General features: G+C 46.1%; 1 protein-coding gene across 1 annotated transcript in view; it reads right to left on the reverse strand.

Annotated features, from left to right (window-relative positions):
* Positions 1-15,537, reverse strand: part of BCAS1 (brain enriched myelin associated protein 1) — an 89,725-nt gene that overhangs the window by 58,733 nt on the left and 15,455 nt on the right. Inside the window, exon 4 of the mRNA XM_055543359.1 lies at positions 7,845-8,416. Coding sequence (XP_055399334.1) covers positions 7,845-8,416 — 572 coding nt within the window. The remainder of the gene's footprint in view (positions 1-7,844; positions 8,417-15,537) is intronic.

Raw genomic sequence — 15,537 nt, forward strand, 5'->3', positions numbered from 1 at the left:
TATCATGAGATTACAGCAACATCCGCTAACACGCTTTGAGAAACTGGAACATGATGGGTACCATCTTTATCCTTGTCAGATTCATCTAAGGAACATTACTGCCTGCCAAGGTGCGCCAGGCAGGACCACCTGCAGACACCCAGTTGCATAGGAAGCAGTCACACCCTTCAGGATCACTGTCTCCCTGTGTGAAAAGGACGACGGTGATAGAAGAGTCGTTCCAACTTCAGATTGTGACTACGCGGGGAGTGGAACACAAATCAGTGGGTCGAAACCAGCGTTGTTGCTGTTGCTGTGTAATTACTAAATTGTGCTGAGTCTTTGCAACCCCATGGACTGCGGCCTGCCAGGCTCCTGTGTCCACGGATTCCCCAGGAAAGAAAACTGGAGTGGGTTGCCTTGCCCTCCTCCAGGGGATCTTCCTGACCCAGGGATGGAACCTGCATCTCCTGCATTGGCAGGTGGATTCCTTACTGCTGAGACACCAGGGAAGCCCAAAATTAGCATTAACGACTATCAAATGAAATAGGCTAGAAAGAGTAGGAAATGCCAGCCCTCGCTACTTGCTGAAGAATGGCGCTTTCCGTGGATTCTTCGTCTCATCCATCTTTTTCTGTGGGTCAGAGTCAAGTTAAAGAGCCAGGGCAACGAGCGTATTTAAATAAATGACCGTCGGGAGATACTGCAATCCACTTAGTGGGTTTCTGACATGACGTTGGATAGAAAATAATGTATCTGCTTTCTACCTGTGGCTTATCACCTTTGCTGGCAGAGCCTGCTTTCTGTTGAAGGAACTTTCCACCCTTCCCCCACCTTGCACCTCCAACCAATCATGTGACTCAGCTCCTCCAATGGGTAAATTTTAGGAAACTCGTCTTTCATCTGGTAGGACATTATGACTCTACACACTGCTTAGAACTATGGCAGTCTTCTTAAAACCACAAAACCAGTATTTTATAGCAACTGTAAATGGAGGATAACCTTTAAAAATTGTGAATCACTGCATTGTATGCCTGAAAGTGCCAGGATATTGTACATTAACTATACCACAAAAAAAGAAACAAACACCCACAAGGGACCAAGCCTGTGAACCAAGCTGATACCCAGAGGGTGCTGGAGACAGATGCATCCTGGGGCCATGAAGATGCTCAACTGGACGGAACCCTTCACTTCTCGAATTCTTATTTATTATGTACAAGAAATGTACATTTTCCACATGAACTAAGCTACTGTTGAGTCAGCAGTTTTGTTATTTTTTTTTTAAATTGCAGCCAAAGCTACCCTAGATGATCTACTATTCAAACTCCATCATGCTGGAAGACCGTTTGCTCTACCTCATAATTCTTTATCTCTAAGTTTCTGACCATTTAACAAATACCACCCTTTTATTTGGCCTCCTTACTGCTGACAGCTTATGTCACCTTCTGTCCTCTCAGCAGCCTCGAGGGCAGGCAGTGTCTTCCTCTTGTGGATGAAACACAGGTTCTGAAATGACAGAGTGGCACAGGCTTTGCTCACTGCCGGGTCTTAATTCCAGCTCTGCCTGCAATTCACTTGTGTGGCCTTGAACCAGTAACTTGACTTCTCTGAGCCTGTTTCCTCATTTGTTAAAAGGCAACAAAAACGTCTACCTTGCTGTGTTGTTACAAGAATCAAAGCAGATAAGGTGCGCCAGATGTTCACTGTCTGGCCTAGGAATAACAAGCTGTTAGGAACTGGGGCAACTGCTATTATTTCACTTTACCAAACAGCTAGTAAGTGGTAGAATCTGAACTCATTTCCATATCCATGCAGACTCCTATCACTTACACATCACCTCGGGTACTATAAATGTTTCATATCAAATGTTTCTTAGTGCTAATTTATAAAGTTCATAAAATTACAGTGCTATAGCTAAAATTGTGTTATAGCTAAAATTTGAATTGTGGTGCTGTAGAAGACTCTTGAGAGGCCCTTGAACAGCAAGGATTAAACCAGTGACTCCTAAAGGAAATCAACCCTGAATATTCATTGGAAGGACTGCTGCTGAAGCTGAAACTGAAGTTCCAATACTTTGGCCACCTGATGCAAAAGAGCCAACTCATTGGAAAAGACCCTGATGCTGGAAAAGGGGGCAACAGAGGATGAGATGGTCAGATGGCATCACTGACTCCATGGCCATGAGTCTGAGAAAACTCCATGAGATAGTGAAGGACAGGAAAGCCTGGCGAGCTGCAATCCATGGGGTGGGAGTCAGACATGACTTAGCGACTGAACAACCATAGCTTCTGTCTGGTTTCATAGACAGAAGAGAGCTAATAGAGACCTCGAGTGTCAGACTAGGAAACTGAGGCTCGTGTGTATAAGCACTGAAGTTCTATTCTTTCTAAAATAATTTCACCACTTCTGCATCTTTTTTTTCCAACCCAGATTAGGACATAGGCCTCAGCTTATGCAGTTTTCAAGTTGGATTCAGTTGTGCTATCTCTGCAAGTTTTATGCTTATTTCATAACTTGGTAATTAAAGATGAGTTTCCCCTCTGTTTTGACAAAGTCTTTTGGGTAGATACTTCTCTTAAGTCATGACCTTATCACCAGAGGTAAACAGCATGAAATAAAAACACACCTCATAATTTACTTGGCCTTTCTAATGTTGGAGATAGGTGGGGTTTTCTTGTTTGTTTGCTTTTGATTTGAGGTTAACTTGGTATTTCCACATTTGCATGTACTAACATTTTTGAACAGCACTTCCTCTCATTATCATTCAGTTTTCCATACTCACAGTGTTATTGCAGTTTCAAATAATTGGTAAAAATATAACATTGAGAATGAGAAGTATGAGTTTTGGAGATGGACAATTGTTTTTTGCTGCATAATTGGGGTAAGTGGCTTGGTTTCGCTAAAGTTTTGATTTCTTAATCTGTAAAATGATAAAGATATTAAAATTCTCTTGGACATTTTGATGTTTCAATGAGACAATTCCTTCAAAGAGATTTTATCGCAGAATTTCACTGAATATATAGAATACCCCCAGAATACTAGAGGAATTCATGTCCTCAGAAACCACCCAGGAGGGGACATGTGGTCAGCTTCATGGAGAATTTGGCCCTTGAAGGTAAAGTTAATTTCTGATAAACAGAGAGAGAAGGAGATGAAGGCAGAGAGAGGCCTGGGGAGCAGATGGTGTCTGCTCAGGTCACATGTTGGCAATTTTGAGCAGATGAATTTAAGGGAATAGGAGAAAATACGGTTAGGAAGACAGACAGAAGAGAGCTAGTAGAGACCTCGAGTGTCAGACTAGGAAACTGAGGCTCGTGTGTATAAGCACTGAAGTTCTATTCTTTCTAAAATAATTTCACCACTTCTGCATCTTTTTTTTCCAACCCAGATTAGGACATAGGCCTCAGCTTATGCAGTTTTCAAGTTGGATTCAGTTGTGCTATCTCTGCAAGTTTTAGTTGAGGACTATGGAAGGGAAGAGTAAAAAGACTAAAATTGTGAAGTAACAGGAAGAAAAACCATGATAGTAGTTAAATTTTATTTTTCTCAAAATGCAATATCTCTGTGTTAAGTACTTCAAAGACTTAGCTCTCATAGGTGTGAACACTGTAAAAATGTGCCTGATATGATTATTATCCCCATTGTACAGATGAAGAGACTGAGGCTCAGAGTAGTTGTGTGACTCGCCCAAGGTCGCACAGCCGACAGGTGACGGAGGCAGACTTGAAACCCGTGTCACCTGACGGTAACGCGTGTGTGTTAGCTCACTGCTTTATACCACGCAGAGGACTCCGGGGGCCTTGGTTCTCCCATTCCAACCCCCCCACTGAAGAGCGGCGCTACGGGACGGAGTTGCCATCACCTGAGACGAGAAGCCTGTGGATTCAATGAGTGGGCAGTGTGCTGTAATCGTTGAGGGTGTGGATGGACAGCTCAGTTTGGGGCATGTTGAGACTGAGATGATCAGCGCATCTCTTAATATCTGTAGCTTAATATCCGATGCTCTCCTAATATCTGTAGCTTAATATCCGATGCTCTCCTAATATCTGTAGCTTAATATCCGATGCTCTCCTAACATCTGTAGCCTGAACAAATTTGTGGATCAGTGCCTTTATCACAGCCTCCCTTAAAAATGTGTGTCTCTTACTAGATGATACAATCTTTGAGGGTCCAGGACCATAATTTTTCGTTTAGATGCCTTGCACAAATTTGGTGTTTAAATAACAATCGCAAAATTTACTTCAACTTTAAAAGAAAAAGAATATCCTTGTTTAAATCTCCTGAGTCTGTGTTTGGCTTAACACTTAAAACACCCCTCTACCCACCAACACAAAGACACCTCTGGAATTGCCAGTGACAACAGAAATTTAGTGTTTTTCTTTTTTTAACCAAAAGAGTTTCCATGATGTGATCAGTTTTCAGGGGAATGAAGCTCCTAAATAAATGCTTATCTTAAAGTTCTGGTTCAATTGTTGGGGAGAGGAGAAAAAATTGCCCCCCCGCCAACACATTGGTTTGTGTGAATCACAGCTCAGTGAAACCTTTCAGGCATATAATTTATCTTTTCTTTGGCCTATGTAGTAAATGCTTCATTTGTTCATGAATTCTGGCCTTGTTTTAATTATGCTATGCTCTGAATGTAGTTTTATGAGGCACAAAAATAAGATTGTCGTTCTGAAAACACAGATTTGTGTGTTTCCCCTAGAATGAAATGGTGTTATCTTTTTCCCAGTTCACAGCTCTGTGGGTTTGTGGCTGGAATTCCAATCCAGCAAGGGACGCAGCAGTGAAACTGGGGGGGAAGGGCTTGTGTGGGCGGGCGGGCAGGGACAGCTGAGCCCAGGGCATAATTTACCCTCAGAATTCTGAATCGATACATTGATGGCCGCGGATGCATAATGTGCTCTTCCCACCAAGAAAGCCATTGATTGAGAAGTTTTATTCCTGTTACTTTCTGAGGGCCATCCTCTTTCATTCCACTTCCAAGACAATTGATTTTTCCCCCTAAATACGGGCTGTACAGCCAGAGAGCAGGTCAGAACTCTTAATAATCAGAAGGCTGTTCTGTTGTTGTTAAAAATCTTTGCAAATATATGTATCTGAATATCCACAAGTTAACAGACTAGCAGAGACATCAGCGGCTCTTTCATACCTTTTCCATTTTTATCAGCACATAGGCCAGTGCAGGTTTGATCCCTGGGTCGGGAAGATCCCCTGGAGGAGGGCATGGCAACCCACTCCAGCATTCTTGCCTGGAGAATCCATGGACAGAGGAGCCTGGCGGGCTACAGTCCATGGGGTTGCAAAGGACAGGACTGAGCACGCATGCAGGTAGACAGGCAGAGCGAGCACTCCATATTTCAAATTCCAGTGATACAACCAACCAAAAATGGAAATTTGCTGTGTAACAAACACAGATGCAAATTTCTTGGCTGAGTCTAAGGAAACAAATGCACTTAATTCCACATGGACGATGAGTGACAATTTTTAGATCTTCTGAGAGGTTACTGTAACTTCAAAATATCACGCACGGGCCTGGCTATATTAAATACCTGCCATGTTGCCAACACAGACCCCCATCTCCTGGATCAAACTTGATTTTGGAACTCATTCCACTCCAACTGAGGTGCTGTCCCAAAGAGCGTGCAATTAAAAAAAAATAGAGTTGATAAAGCACAATTCTTAAACCTTCCTGCCCATTTTTTAGGATAGGAATGGATTGACTGCCTTAAGTTTTATGGTTAAATATGTTCAAGGGTCGGTTATCAGAGACGGAACTGGTTACTTGACTACTTTAGGGGTTTGGATGTGTCAAGAGACTTCTATTCAGAGATGGGATACTCAGTCCTTCATTCTCTTCCCATAAATAACGCAGTCTTTTCTCAATTCGGGCAATGGGCTGGCTTTGGACGCCCATGGAAATGAAACGTGACCATGCAAAACTCAGAATGGCCTGGGGAGCCCATGACCAATAACAGGAAGCCACAAAGCTCAAGTAAAACAGTCAGTAGTTTTTCAAATATTCATGAATATTGATGTCCTTGACCCAAGACAAGGACTCTGGGCTCCGGGTGCAAATATTTGATGGACGCTTCCCTGGGCCACCTAGACTGATTCTCCTTGAGTCTGGACAACTTCTCTAATACTTGGCCTCCCCCACTAGAGCCCTGGGTGCTTGCATCATACCTGTGGATTTTTTGTACCTCTTCTCTCGCTAGACCACAGACTCCCTGAGGCCAGCGACCTTATGCTGTCCACCACTGTGGTCGTGCCTCACCTGCGTCTGGTAGCGTCACACTCAGTAAAGATCTGATGTGTGCGCGCACGTTAAGTTGCTTCTGCCATATCCGACTCTGTTGACCCCATGGACTGTAGCCCGCCAGCCTCCTCTGTCCGTGGGATTCTCCAGGCAGGAACACTGGAGTGGGGTGCCATTCCCTTCTCCAGGGGACCTTTCCAACCCAGAGGTTGAACCTGAGTCTCCTGCACTGCAGGCAGATTCTTTTACCATCTGAGCCACCAGGAAAGACCAAAGATTTGATGCCAGCATACATTTGAAGATTCACTTTGAATTAAACAGAAAGTTTATTCAGTAGGCTCCTGAACTGTTGCATTTAGGGAAGGGGCATTTAAAGGGCAATTTTTCTAACTTTCAAAAGAAAATTGAAAAAGCAGTTCTTGGAATAAAAATTTACAGAAAGGACAAGAACGCTGATAGCATGTGTCTTAACATATGAACCTTATGATCTTTTCCCCAACTCTGTCCAGAATTTTCAGCTATTGTCTAATATTTACAATATCATTCCTGACACCACCTGTTGGTGTCAGATTAATGCGATACTTATTTTCCTGAAGAAAAATAACATCCGGACAGCGCCTGGCACATTGTAAATGCTAAATAAATGACAGTCAGAGTTACTATTAGCAACTTGGCAGGGAAGCTAGCTGTCATTAAGACAATTATATTGACAACCATGTAATAATAATCAGCCCACCTAATTTTTTCCTGGCTCTAATCTCAACTAGAGATTCTTGAGTCCCAAATTTTGAAAAATACTGCTGCTTAAAAATCCATTAACTAAAGGAATAAGTGCCTTAAAATAAAATGTATCTACTTTTATTTCCTTCTTCACTCAAAGAGTTCTTTTCTGGGTCCCCAATACAAACAACTCTCAAAGTTAAAAGTAAATGCTCTTTTTTAAGATCAAAAGAACTTGCCTTTCTTTGCACAGGAAAGAAAGCAACTGATTTGGATGCCTCTTAAAAGAAAAAAAAAAAAATCTTGTTTTTACAAAGGGATTACCCCAGCTTGTTGGAAAATAATTTGTACACAAAAGAGTTGGCCCAGAGCTGTAAAAGCCCTTTACACACACTTTAGTGCAAAAGATAGTTAAAGATTAGCCCAGGCTATTAAAAGTAAGAAATGCAGTGCATTCCAAAAAAAGCCCATAAACACACTGCGTACGAAGCCAGCTACTGAGACAGGCAGATAGTTCAGTCTTTTGGAAACCGTCTTTATTCTGCTCATGCCTTTCCTCCAGACTCCACTGATCATAAATGCAACCTGTCCAGCTCTGCCTTTGATACACGGAAGGACGGATTCATCCGCATGTTAGTCACCTCCTCTTTTGTTACATAAAACAGATGCCACAGATGTTATTGTTCTGGCAACAGGTGTTTCTGCCACAGAAACACGGGCAGGCACCGGGCTCCAATGTGCTGGGTGTTCTAGAGGGACCTAGGCTTGCCACCTTGTCAGGACCCCTCAGTGATGGCAGAGCAAGACACGCGCGATCATCCTGCCCCACAACTGCCCCCGGCACCCCACCCCGAGCCTGCAGTAAGAGCAAAACAGATCGTCTCACCCTCTCTGCAGGGCCATCCTCGGACTGCGTGGATAACCCAGGAGTTTCGGCGGCCGGGTGAGGATGCTCTGTGCTCTCAGCCTCCTGCGGGAGGTCCACGGGGGCTTTGTCCCGTCCCTTGTCCAGCTTGAAGAGTTTGTCAAAGAAGCTGGAGTCCTTGGGCTTGGCGGGGGTTACTGCCCCGGACTCAGACGGAGGGTGCTCCGGCCCAGGGGCGGCAGGGAGGCCCTCCGCCTGGGCCGGGGTCTGCCCGGGGGTTTTATCCGGGCCATGCCCGGGTGCAGCTGCCACCGGAAGGGCCATGGGCTCACTCGGGTCTTTGTTTCCTGGAGCTTTATCGGAGCTGACATCAAGCCTCACGGATCCACTGGATGAATCCGTGGCTTGGTCTCCGGTACGCCCTGGTACAGGCCGAGAGAGTGTCAAGAAAAAACGGGATTTAGCAGCTGGTGCCTGGGGTTTGGCGTCCTTCCCAAGACTCTCGCCGTTGGCCTCCGCAGCCGCGCTGGTCTCCATTGTCTTGGGGGAAGAAGCGGCCACATTATCCTCCTGGATGCTGATTCCCAGATCGACTGTAAAGGCAAACATGAACAGCAGTCATTCACCCCAGCGAGGACATCCGAGGGGCATGGACGGACTCCCCGCATTTCACACGCAGAGGCAGGGAGATGGGCTGGGGACCCTACTGGGCCCTGACCCCTCTGTGGGGCAGAGGTCAGCTGTCCGGGCGTCTTCCGACCGAGGCGAGGCGGGGGAAGCCAAGCAGGAAAGCACCCGCCGGGGCCATGTGAAGGGCACACCGACTGTCAGCTTTATCCCCACAGGATCCTGCGAGAAGCAGGTCATCATCACGATTTCACCTGGGAGGCAGGCCAGCTGTCACAGGCTTAGGGGAACAATCTCCCGACCTCGGCCTCCTGTCTGGGTCGGGAGAATTCTTTGTCGGGTCCACCTTGTGCCCCGCAGGGTGTTGGGCAGCACCCCACAAGACGCTGAGCACCCCAGAGTGCCCCAACACCCCAGAGCACCCTGACTGGGGACACCAGAAATATCTCTGGGTGTTGCCAAAACATGCATTTGAGAAGCGCAAAGCTGGACTGTCTATTTGACTCTGAGTTACTGAGCTTTTCTCTGCCTCAGTTTTCTGGTGAAATGAGGAAAAGAGTGGAACCTACCCCTGTAATTTTGTTACAGAGATTCCATGGGTTAATATTCTCAAAGCACATCAAGCGGTGCCTGGAATGTAGCAAGTGCTCAATGAACAGCATAAACATAAGCCATCATCGTTGCTGCTGAGGGAGAAAAGTGACAGCCAGGGAAGCTGGGGCAGCCTCTCCCGGTCGCCCAGCGAGCAGTCAGCTTATTCCAGAGGTCACTTGCTCTCCGTCTCTCCTGCATTAGCTTCGGCTGCCGAGAATACAGGCAGATTTTAAAAAGGACTACTCAGACGCTGCCATTCTGACACCTGGAAGGGCAGGCGTCTACACAAGCAGGTGGGTTAGATCCCCGGCCACAAGACTGCACACGGGTTCTGCCTCCTCCAAGGAGCGGCTCTGCTCCCAGAATCCACCCGTTTCTGCTTTGAACTCTGCACAGAACTCACTGAACCGCCTCACTTTCTGGGTCGCTGTTATAAAGCAGTGCGATATTCAGGAGAAAGATACACTGCAAAACTGGGTATCACAGGTGATGACCAAGCTCCTCGGGCTGCCCTGGAGGTCCAGGGGTGGAGAGCCCACCTGCCGGCGCAGGGGACGCAGGTTCGACCCCTGACCTGGGAAGATCCCACAGGCCACAAGACAACCCTCAGGCTGCAGCTACTGAAGCCCGTGCACCCTAGAGCCCGTGCTCAGCAACAAGAAAGGCCCCGGCAGTGAGGCTGAGCCCCGCACGGAGGCAGCAGCCCCTGCCCGCCACAACCAGGGGAGGCCGAGTGTGCGTGCAGACGCAGGGCTTCCAAAGTCCATCACGCTTGTTTTAAAAGATCAGGGTTCTCCACCCACAAGCTGAGTGACCTTGGGCAAGTCACTGCAAATCTCTGAGTTTCTTTATATGTAAAATGGGAGAAACAGAAGCTCCCATGTAGAGCAGTTGTGATGTTTCAAGGATAAAATTCATACAAAGTATCAGGAACCCTGCCTTTCCATAGCAGCTGCTTAATAATTGACAGATAGCTGTGATTGTGTAGTTTGGAGTCAAAGAGAAAGAAGAGAAGCTACAGACTTCCCTGGTGGTCCAGTGGCTAAGACTGCATGTGCCCACTGCAGGGGAGCCGGATTCGATCCCTGGTCAGGGAACCAGATGCCACATGCCACAGTGAAAAGATTCTCCCATGTCGTAACTACACAATGCCCCAACAAAGGTCAAAGATCCCACATACTGCAACTAAGACCTGAAGCAGCCAAATAAGTAAGCTATTTTTTAAAAAGAAGAGCACTGAGGTTTCTTTAGGTCATACATTGCTCATAAGTAGTGAGAGATACATACATTTAGCAATTATTTTTGCCAAACTCTAGTATCTCCCAGCGTCTAAAGTCAGGAACAAACAGTAAAGGAGAGAGAGAGACACACACAGAGAGAGAAACAGAGAGCGAGTGCGCACACTGGACTCCTGGGCAGATGGTGGCCTCCTCTTCAAGCTTTGAGAGCAGAGAAGAAACGGCCAGAGGACCAGTGCCAGGCACTAGCTGCTGCTGCTGCTGCTGCTAAGTCGCTTCAGTTGTGTCTGACTCTGCGACCCCATAGACGGCAGCCCACCAGGCTCCCCCGTCCCTGGGATTCTCCAGGCACGAGCACTGGAGTGTGTTGCCATTTCCTTCTCCAATGCAGGAAAGTGAAAAGTAAAAGTGAAGTCGCTCAGTCGTGTCCGACTCCTAGCGACCCCATGGACTGCAGCCCACCAGGCTCCTCCGTCCATGGGATGCTCCAGGCACGAGCACTGGAGTGGGGTGCCACTGCCTTCTCCGCCAAGCACTAGGGGCCGCCATAAACTCGGGGCGCAGGGACACCACCCTGTGTGAACACTGGATGTGTCTTCCAGCTCATGTTTATCATTTTTCTGTGGTCCTGGACTTCATAGTTGTGGTAAATATTATACTCAGAAGGGAAGAGGGAGGGAGGGAGAGGGAACGAGGAAGTGACGGAGGGATGTGTCAGGATGCCAAGTACGCACCTCAAGCAGTCCAAGTGTCAGAGTGAATGCGAATGACTTGTGGGGACGCCCCACGCCAGGAAAAAAGAACACAGCTGACGAGAAAGGGGGGCCGAAGAGTCAAAACAAGGGCGGGCTTTTCAAACGCCAAGAACTTCGACGGACCTCTGAGTCTTTTGCCTCCTTCCTTACTCTCTGGCCGGGAACCAAAGGAGCTAGTGCTAAGTAAGAGCATTTTGGTCGGAGAAAAAGTGTTTCGAAAAAACCTTTGCCGGGACAGACTTTTAAAAAGTGCCAATGCACTGCTTTGATAAAGGATCCATCCTTACACAAAGAACCTAGAGTGAACGTCAGCGCCCCAAGGGTTACAGCAGGCGCCAGCCACGAGCGCTGGTGTCAGAGGGTGGGCTACGCGTTTTGGTAACTTGTGGGACCTCAGGCTTCGTAGACAGGGCAGCCCGTAACCACGAAGCTCTGTCCACCCAAACGGGGGTGAGCACATGTCCAGCCCCATCACTTGCAGCTTCTCCTTCTCTTGCTAAAATGCTCACCTCTCAGGTGGCCACATGACCTAAGCTGGACTAACAAAAATAAATCTTATGATTTTTGCTGAGCCCACGAGAAATAAATCTTATGCTTTTTGCCGAGCCCACGAGAAATAAATCTTATGCTTTTTGCTGAGCCTACGAGAAATAAATCTTATGCTTTTTGCTGAGCCACGAGAACAGAGCTGTGACCTCTGTGCTGGAGTAGCCAAGCCAGTAAGGGGGTACATGTGGAGTTGGTGGCCTCGGCTATCACATTCGAGAGCACTTGCCTGAGAATCAACACAGATAAAAGCCCTACGAGATCCATGGTTGCATTTGGACACCTGGATCCAGCTGTCCCTGAAGCTGGTTCACCATTCCACAGCCAGTACAGCTTCGTTTTTTTATTTTTCCACTTATGCCAGTTTTAAATTAAGTACATACTCTGTGACTTGGAGAGAATTTCAGCGACTTAGTCAGTACCTATTTCACTTGTTAATTAATAACAATCAACCTTCTCCTTGAGAAGTTGTCTCCAGGCTCTTCAAATATATCTAGGAGGCATTTAATACGGGATGAAGGAGAGGAAAGAAAATGAAATGCAAGAAAGTGAATCGTAAGGAGCTGGATAGATTCAAACAGAAAAACAAAACAAACCCACCAACACTTTGCTTTCTCAGTAAAAAGGAAGGAAAAAAATTCACGTGGGGAAAAATATTACAGTCACTTGAGACCTTGGATAAGCATTAAAAAGAAATAAATTATATTCTGAAACAGTAACTTACACATGCACAATCTTTGTGAACGACTAGGAAGAAAACCCACTGGAGTTCCAGGGTTTATAGTCTTGCAAACATGGGGATGACCTCCACGCCTTCCTCACATTATTATGGAAAGAATAAAAAGTTCCTTCTGGGTGACCGGAACGAAGCTTTTCATTCCTATGAAAACCTTGGGAGAAGTCCATCTGGAATCTGGTTTCAATAAAAAGTTTTCTCACAAAGCAGACAGATGACATACCAAAGAGCTTTTACTTCCCCTGCCATAAATGCGTAAGAGTTTAAGGAAAACAAAAAGAAATCAAGTAAGACTGCAAATGGTGGCTCCCAGCTATTTAGGAGAGCTTAAAATGTTGATCTCCTTAGTGCAGAAAAGACATTTTGTATTGTGTGTGTGTGTATGTGTGTGTGTCTTACTTAAGAAAGTCATTTTATCCAGACACGTGATGCAGAACTTACTTCTGGTGGCACCTTAGTGTCACTGAAAAGTACTTAGATTGTGGATCAGAGGAACCTGGGTTTAACTCTAAAAATGCAATATGTGACCCGGATAAGTTCCTTTATATCATGTTTCCTCAATTTTCTTTAATTAAAAAAAAATGGACAGGAAAATAATTGTCCTCTTCAAAAGGTAATTGTGAGGACTAAGCAAAATACTTCCTACAGGGTACTTAACACAGGTGGGTATTTGATAAACATTAGTTGTTTTGTGACATTTATATGTCATTAATCTAATGACCATGTCATTTCCTAAATAGAAGCCTAAGGAAAGGAATTATTCCAATGATTTAACCTATACACTTGGGGGGTCTGGAAAGACTTTAAAATAGTAACGATATGGGCTTCCCTGGTGGCTCAATGGTGAAGAATCCGCCTACCAGTGCAGGAGACGTGGGTTTGGTCCCCGATTCAGGAAGATCCCACATGCTGAGCGGCAACAAAGCCCGCATGTCACAACTACTGAGCCTGTGCTCTGGAGCCCGGGAGCCACGGCCACTGAAGCCTGAGCGCCCTCCAGCCCAGGCTCCGCAACAAGAGGAGCCGCGGCACTGGGGGCCCACACACCCCAGCTGGACGGCAGCCCCGGTGGGCGGCAGCCAGGGAAAAGCCTGAGCAGCAGTGAAGACCCTGCACAGCCCAAACCAATAAATGCACTTTAAAGGGCAATGATACGAATTCACTGATCTTCAGAAATCTGAGAACCTGGGATGTGCAAAGTTCAAGGATGCTTTTTCCAAGCACCAAGTATTCTTAGTCAAGACAAACTGCTTCATCAGCAATCTGTTATCTATTTAAAACACACACACGTACAAGTTCATATGGCACTATTCAGAATTTCTGAGTAAGGGCTACCTTTTATTTGCTTTTTTCGTGAGGCAAGGCTACAATCTTTACTTGATACAGCTGTAAACACAATAGCTGATATTCACTGAATGCTTCCTGCATGTCAGGCAGTAAAGGAAATGCTGAATGTGACAAGAAATGTTTTGTTTCTGTATTACAGCAATCCATGCCAGGTACCATGGTCCCTCCCATTTTACAGGCGTAGAAACTGCAGCTCTGAGAACAAAGTCACTTTTTAAAAAAACATTTGGCTGCACCAGGTCTTGGTTGGGGCGTGTGGGTCTGGTTCCCTGACCAGGGGTTGAACCCCAGGGCCCCTGCATTGGGAGCCCGAGTTCTTTGCCACTGGGCCACCAGGGAAGTCCCTAGAATTCTTTTCTCTTAAGAACTCAATATCCAAACATTTCTAGGGCTAAAGGTTAAAGAGGGAACTAGAAACTGTCGTCATAATTTTATTCATGAACGAAGCCTCCACTTACGACTCCGCACTCATACACGGTCATATGCGTCACTACGGTGACCAGTCAGGACAAAAGCTAAGAGGAAATACAACGCACACTAATCGCAAAGGGAAATTGCAAATGATGGCGGAGTTCACAGAGCCGTGTAAAGATCACACACATGGTTATTGTTGGATGAGGACCCGAGGGAGTTGGAATAGCTCACCAAAGGAGAAGGAAAAGTAGATGATAGCACACTAGTCTTCAAAGGCGAACTCTAGTTGAATATCAAAGGATTACCACGGACCCTGGGGCAGACGGATGAAGACCTCAGTTTTGCAAAAATGACCCCTCTGCGGTCAGGCTGCGGGAGTCAAATGACACTTCAAACAACCAAGGCTTTATGTGTTGTGTAAATGCGTTTGTTGTTTTAAAGATCTTGAAATAAGGATTCACGGGTCAGCTGCTTGTGGCTTGAAGGAAGATGTTAGATTTGAAACCTTCACCGAATGATCAGATTTCATGCTTTCCATCTCCATATTAACAGGGCAGGATGTCCTCTCCAAGAGAGTCCAGCAAAAGTAAAAGAAAGGGATAGGTTTGGGGGGCAGGAGGGAAGAATTCTGAACTGTCAGCTGAATATGACGTGTCTGAGCATTCGGTGACAAACATGCTGGGTTCAACATTATGTGGGCAGAAGCTGACTTACCCTACACTCTCTCTTGAAAGCGTCCTCTGAAGTCAGCCATCGCTGTTAGTCACTGTAGGGGCCAGACTGCACCAGCGACTCTCAGAATTTTCCCTCCCCTCTACTCTTTTGTTTATTTTTGGCTGTTGGGTCTCCATTGCTGTGCGGGCTTTTCTGCAGTTGTGCTGAGCGGGGGCGACTCCCTACTTGCAGCACCCGAGCTTCTCTCATTGCGGAGCCTGGGCTCCACAGCAATTGCGGGGCACGGGCTTAGTCGTCCTGAGGCATGTGGGATATTCCTGGATCGCAGACCAAATCCATGTCTCCTGCACTGGCAGGCGGATTCTTCACCACTGTTCCTCCCTCCCCCCTTTGCATGCATTTCCTGTCAGTCATAAGCTTATAAAAGTCTGGAACATGCAAAGATTACCTATTGCAGAACCAGTCTTTGCTCCAACATGAGCAGATACTGTCACTCAAAGACAGATGTTTTATTGTTTCTCAATTTACTAGTAGCATGCATTTAACATGTGCTTACCTCCCATATGATTAATCTCCCAATGCTTCCCTTTCCCTGCCTCTGTCCCTCACCTTCACTGCAGTATAACGAACCTTTGCAGCCTGGTGTACCTTATCAGACTTTGTTCATGCTCAGACAAATATATACAAGCATCCCAGACACAAGTTCTAGGAGGCTGTATTTGTCCTTGTTGGTTTTTACAAAAATAGATTTATATTAGATATCATTTTTAATTGCTTTTATG

The sequence above is a fragment of the Bubalus kerabau genome, chromosome 13 (assembly GCF_029407905.1).
Source record: "Bubalus kerabau isolate K-KA32 ecotype Philippines breed swamp buffalo chromosome 13, PCC_UOA_SB_1v2, whole genome shotgun sequence".
In the NCBI taxonomy this organism is placed as follows: Eukaryota; Metazoa; Chordata; class Mammalia; order Artiodactyla; family Bovidae; genus Bubalus; species Bubalus kerabau.